Source organism: Carlito syrichta, unplaced genomic scaffold (assembly GCF_000164805.1).
Source record: "Carlito syrichta isolate Samal-C Ts95f unplaced genomic scaffold, Tarsius_syrichta-2.0.1 Scaffold305151, whole genome shotgun sequence".
Taxonomy (NCBI): domain Eukaryota; kingdom Metazoa; phylum Chordata; class Mammalia; order Primates; family Tarsiidae; genus Carlito; species Carlito syrichta.
Window position 1 is genome coordinate 20,744 of NW_007249247.1, and position 6,185 is coordinate 26,928.

The 6,185-nt window shown below is 52.8% G+C and overlaps 1 protein-coding gene across 5 annotated transcripts in view; it reads left to right on the forward strand.

The window, feature by feature from the left end:
* Nucleotides 1–6,185, forward strand: part of PITX2 (paired like homeodomain 2) — a 24,678-nt gene that overhangs the window by 5,076 nt on the left and 13,417 nt on the right. Inside the window, exons 1-3 of one of the 5 annotated variants that reach the window (XM_008061222.1) lie at nucleotides 84–351; nucleotides 4,133–4,188; nucleotides 4,643–4,780. In XM_008061222.1, the coding sequence (XP_008059413.1) occupies nucleotides 4,143–4,188; nucleotides 4,643–4,780 (184 nt within the window). In that variant the 5' untranslated portion in view covers nucleotides 84–351; nucleotides 4,133–4,142. Of the gene's footprint in view, nucleotides 352–4,132; nucleotides 4,189–4,642; nucleotides 4,781–6,185 lie in introns of those variants that run through there. The other 4 variants (XM_008061223.1, XM_008061225.1, XM_008061224.1 and 1 more) reach the window with 4 other exon arrangements.

Here is a 6,185-nt window from a genome sequence, read left to right on the forward strand (position 1 = left end):
GCCCGCGCGCCACTGTGCAGTGGAGTTTGGTGGAATCTCTGCTGACGTCACGTCACTCCCCACACGGAGTAGCAGCGGAGGGAAGAGAGAGGGATGAGAGGGAGGGAGGGGAGAGGGAGTGCGGGAGCGAGCGAGCAAGCCGGAGAGAAGCAGCGAGAAACGGCCCGATACGGCTAGATCTCGGAGGGCCCCGCGCACTTGGAGTCCCTCGGAGCTTGGCACCCTCAGGAGCCCCGCGGTCCTCGCAGGCCCGGTTTTCGGGCGCTTGCCGTGCAGCCCGAGCCTCGGCTCGCTGGAAATCACCCCGGGAAGCAGGGACACGCGGAGACAGCAGCTCTCTCCCGGTAGCCGGTAAGTGGAGGCCGTCGCTCCCGCAGGGATGTGAGATAATGCGAGTCTGGAAATTTGTTCCACTTTGGAGAATCTTCACCGTAGGTGATTTGTGGCTCTCGGGGCTGCGTTTTCCCCGTGGTAACGCAGTTGGCAAACAGTTCCTGCAAAGCCCTCCTCCTCTCGTCCCCGGTCACAGACACTAGCAGTCTACGGGGTGCTGAAGTCGAGTGGGAAGCCAGATCATGGCTGGCATTTAAAACGAGGTATCTTCCCTTAAATCTCGGTGCCAACACTGCAGGGACAAATCCTCAGGCCGAGGATTAGCATTCTCAAGATAAAGGGCTGGGTACAAAGTTTCAGCTACTGGAAGATTAGCCCCCTTCCCATTGTTACCCACTAAAAAAGAAAAAAAAAAGTCCATCTTAACTGGCAGTTAGTGACCTCTCGGGCCCAAGCGAATTACCTGGGAGCCAGGCCTGGATGCCAAGCTCGCACAATTATTTTGGATCACAACTCCTTTAAATTGATCATCAGTCAATTCCAATTTCGCACTTCAGGAGATACACTTTAAATGGATGCACGGAACTATTTTCAAACTGGAGACTAAGGGGGGAAAATGTGATTCTAAACCTAAGAAATATATTCCTCTTTTTTATTCCAATTGAATCGCCTTACTTGCCTAAGCAATTTAGAAAGCAAATCATCATAGGGTGGTGTGAATATTGTCTCTCTTTTGTGTGAATATTGTCTCACTAAAGTAAACTACATGGAGAGAAACTTTTACTATTATGAATTAAAATAACAAATTCATACATTCTAAAATATTTAATGAAAATATTTATCTGATTTAAAGAGGTTTTCTTGTAGTCCTTTTAGGCCATTCATCAGAACTAAAGATGCTTTTATCACAAAAAATATCATTTGGGGATAAATCCACCATCTAAAGTTCAAATACCAACAATATAAGGAAACAAAGCACATAAGCAAAATAAATTGACGGGTTTTGTCGATGTAACATAAAATAAGCACACAAAATTTCAATCATTAAACTTTCCTAAAAATTAAATAACCACTTCATTTATGAAATGTTTTGCTTTACCTCAGCAAAACTGCCCTTAAATTATTTAGGTGCTTTGTTCGTCAAGTTGAGCATGTTTGTCTTCAGATGTTCCTAAAGCATTGATATTAATTGGTTTAAAAGAAGGCTTCCACATGGTGAAATACAGAACTGCATTAAGCAGTATTTTAATTTCCTTAAATGATTGCCCACTACAAATTAATTTACTGGCTAATCACACCAATTTAGCTCATCTAAAACATATGTTCTTGTGCTGTTTATTTTTGAACTTTCCATTAAAGATTTTGTTATGGCATAGCAAAGTGAATGAGAAGGAGGGGGACATGTAAAAGGATCTGGAATTATTCGAACTATATTTTTTCCTGCAATTTCGTTCTTGTGGCCATCGTCAGAAATTATTTTTAGGCAAATTATTTTAGTTCTTAGGCTTTCCTGCCTACCTTGCCATGGTTCCACAAGCTCCATTAGCTGTGTAGTGCTTTTTAGCGCAATCGTAAGATAAAACTCAAGTTGACCAAAACAAGATTGTCTTGCATATACATTCCACCCAGGACATGAACTTTTTGCGTGAGAACTGCCTCCCACGAGGAAAAGTCTCCCATCTAAATTTGTGAGATTGGCCATGGAAGCCAGTCTCAAAGTCTGGTAGCCAAATTTGTCACAGAAGACTTGTCTTGACAGGGCAAGTTTAAGGATCACCAGGCGGGCACTGGGGGGGGGGTCCTCTTTTTTAAAATTGTCTTCCCTAGTTATTGAGATTCAATTCTTCTAGTAGGCCTGGTCATTAAATGAAGTATAAAATGCAGGTCTCAAGTCTCATTCTGCCTGCAGAATAAATCTCCAAGTCACAAGGACATGTAGGAGTGAGCTAAGGAACACGCCTTGACCTTCTTTTCAGTCCTTAGAGTGGAGCTCAGGAGTTCTTGAAGATTTGTTTTGTATTGCTTTGTTTGGTCTTCAGCACTGAAGCAGGGGGGTGGGGGAAAGAATGTGTAATAATTGACTGACTTTACACCGAGCGACCCAATCTTTTTCTTTTGTATATTTCATTCTTTGAAAAATAAAAAATAAAAACTATTTGCAGTTACCATCTGCAGTACACGGGCTATCGGCTAATAATGCAGCCAGTTCAGACATATAAAAAAAAAAAAAAAGATTATCGAAATGATGATGACATGCAAATTTCCCCCGAAATTATCATAAGTAAACATTTGAAGTCTGGACTAATAAAATCCCATCTGTGTTACTTCATATCGAGTTAGTAGAAAGCTGTGATAATGAATTTTGTAATATCTCACGAACAGACATCTCAATCAGGGACTAATCCTGTGATTTTACTGCAGAATCACTAAATCTGGAGCCGCCAAACTGCTACTTCTGGGCCCACCGGCCCACAAGGATCGGATCGGCAGAGTCCCCTCCCGCGCCCTCGCTAGCGGGTGGGGGAACCGCCTGGCGGTCCCCACCCTCGGATCCCCACGCCACAGCGCCAGGCAGCCCCTCCTTAGGCCTTAGCCAGAGGCCCCCAGGGCCCCGCTCCCTTCAGGAGAGGCCGAGAAGCCGAGAATCGCGACTCCGGCCAGAGTCAGGCCCGCAGCTCCCCGCCCCGCCTCTGCCCCTCGCCAACCCGGCGACGCCCGCTTCCACTCGGAGCCCTGCACCCGCGCGGAGTGGGCCCTCGGCTCGCCGGCATGGCCTGGTTGGTGTGGAGAGAGGCCGGCGCTGAGATCGCAGGGGCCTGGGAGCCCGGGACCGCCTTTCTTTGCCTCCGTCTTTAAAGCAGCCGCGGCTCTTCTCCCCACCCGATAGACCCCTCGAGACCCACCTCTCCCGGTTTGCCTGTGGCGGAGAAGGGGGCGCGCGTTCAATGCTTGGCTCGCCGCGTTGTGGTTGAAAATTTCAAAAAGATTTGGCCTGCCTGGAGGGAAAGGGGGAGAGCTGGGCAGCAGTTCTCCCAGAGCTGTTTCTCCGGCCTTGGCCCCAGAAAACCCTCCCGGAACGCGTGCTCTGTCCGCTCTCCTCTGGCTCGCTCCGTCCACCCTGATTCTCTCCTCTGCGATCTTAAATCATACTTTAGGATAAATAGATGGCCGGTGACTAGCTCCAGGGAAACGTGTGGCTAAATATGGAAAAGTGGCTCCTGATGGATGAGAGCCCGAGTCAGCTCGCTCCTGGCGCACCCTAGGCCAAGAGCCCATTCGTCTCAGAATTACAGAAAACCGAGGGAAGCTGCTGTCTAGACCAGGGGCAAGTTGGCCCTGAGGTTCTACACACGTTGAATGAGCTCCAACTAACATCGTGCTGAATAGTGGCCTTCGCGCACAACTCCCCAAAGGGAAAAAAGTGCTCTTCACCCACCCACCCCTTGCCCTCTAGGAAGTTCCTAGGAGGTTCCTAATCCCCCACCCCCAACTCACCCTGGAAAGTAGTTCCATGGCCTCCCCTCTAAGAGCCCCTAGCCTCTGGGCCTTTTCGCTACAACTCTGGTGGGAAAATCCATCCCCTTCTGGTGGACATTCAGACGTCTGGACCCGGGGCCAGGGGTGGGGATGCTCCTGGGGTAGCCAGAGGCTGGCTGGCACCCGGCCTGAAGCCACCGAGAAACACGCTGGAAGCCTAGCACACAGGAGGCGCGCCTAATTGCTAGAGTTGGTAAACTCAGCTGAGCTGCGCACTCGACGGCCGCGGAGTCTCTCACCCTCCTTCTCTTCTGTTTTGCAGATAACGGGGAATGGAGACCAACTGCCGCAAACTAGTGTCCGCGTGTGTGCAATTAGGTAAGAGCCCGCTTCTCCTGTCCGGGTCACCCGACGGGAGACCGCGCCACGCGAGGGCGGCGAGAGGGCACCGGCCCCGCGGCGAGGCCCCGGCGAGGGGCCAGCCTGGGCAGGAAGGAAATCAGAACCAGGAAACTGGCGGCCTCTCCCTGTGGGGGGAGGCGGTGAATGAGGAAAGAGCGGCGCGCCGCGTCCCGAAGACCCCCGGCCCCACTCCCCCCGGCCGGAGCCGCGTGCAGCCGGGGAGGCGCAGAGAGTGCGCCGACCTGCCCGGGGTCGCCAGAGAGCCCGAGGGACGGGAATGCCGCCCGCTGTTTCCCCTAACTAGGTCTTTGCTCTTTGTCCCTCTTTCTCCTCCGTCCCTCATCGCCCACACTCCCGCCCCCGGCTCCTTTTGGCCGCGGTCCGGGCGTCTCTCTCCACCGCACGTGGGGCGGGCGCGCGCGTGGCCCAGGCGTGCAGCCGGCGGCCGTTGAATGCCTCTTCTCCAAAGACTCCGAAATCAAAAAGGTCGAGTTCACGGACTCTCCCGAGAGCCGCAAAGAGACAGCCAGCAGCAAGCTCTTCCCGCGGCAGCATCCTGGCGCCAATGGTAAGGCCGGGAGGGAAGCGCAGGGCGCGCGCTGGGCACCCGCCTCCGGGACCCTGGGCCCCGGGCGAAGCGCAAGCAGGCGAGGCCGCCAGACCTGGCGCGCCTGCTGCTTGAACTTAGACACGGCCTCCGGGTGGGACGGGAAGCAGTCGTCCCGGGGACGTTAATTCCTTTCCCCAAATTATACCGCACTCCTGAGACCCAACACCTCTCCCTCTCGCTCGCTCCCTGTGGTCTGATCCCCTAAGCACGCCCCAGCATACCTCGGTGCCTCTAGCTGGCGTGGAAATGTGGTCCAACAGCGACCTCTGTCGCCCGCCGTATCCCACTGCGTGCAGCTCCACCAGGACCCACCCCGTCCCGGAGGCTCTCAGCCATGCCCCACCCAAGCTTGTGGGCGCGGGGTTTATCGCGGGAGGCAGGCACAGAAAACTTGTGTTGGCGAAGTTTTGCTTTGGCCGGTCGGGGATGGGGCATGGAGGGGCTGAAAACAGCTCTGCAGAGCCGGAGAGCAGCGTCTGTGCGCAGCAGCCCGGGGTAGAGTGTAGTGCGTGCCCCCGTCGACCGGAACCTGCGGGCAGGGCTGGTTGCCAGGCCTCGAGTTTTGGTGAAGTCGTGGCTTGATTGGCTGGTTTTACGCTGGAGGAGTCAAGGGATATCGCTAGGGAAAGTCTACAGGCTTGTGTAAAAAGTCTCCTTGCCACGGCCCTGGCCTTTGCCGAATTGAAACTTGTTCTTTAGTAGCGAGTGGGGGGGGGGGGGTTGCACAATTTTTCTTTAAGAATACACGAGGGGAAGAAAACCACCCTCTCCCCTCCTGGTTTTCCAGGCTCCGTGGTAAATAAGTCCCTAGCCTTAGGAGGTTGTTGACCTTTGATAGTGTGAGCAGATAAAGCCCCCACAGCCCTCGGGCCCCTAACCCCCTCCTTCCGGATTAGAGTGTAAGGATACAAATGAAATATGTTCTGGGGGGATGCGATGTGGAGCCCCCACCAAGTAAACAAGCCGTATTGCGTACTAAGAAGAAAACAAAGACCTTGCATGTGGGTTTCCCCGTGAACCCGAGAGAAAAGCACCGTTTGTCGAAATAAAATGCTTAGAGCGATGGGGAAGCTTCACAGCCCGGATACAGCACAAAGTCGCGAGTCGTCCTGTTGGGCCGTTAAATGCTCACTTGTCCGGGATTAACCCCACGGGGGTTAAATGGGGGCAATGCAGAGATAACGTCGGGTGAGTTCTGTCATTAAGATTGTGTTCAGTTCTTCTTCTGTTTGATAATCGGTCGTAAAAATAAATTATTAGACCGGAGTATGTTCGGGATGTGGCTAAAAATCAAGAGCAGCGAGGTGACCCCCGGGGAGAAGGCTTGGTGCGGCGCTCGGTCCGGACCCCGCCGGACTCGGGA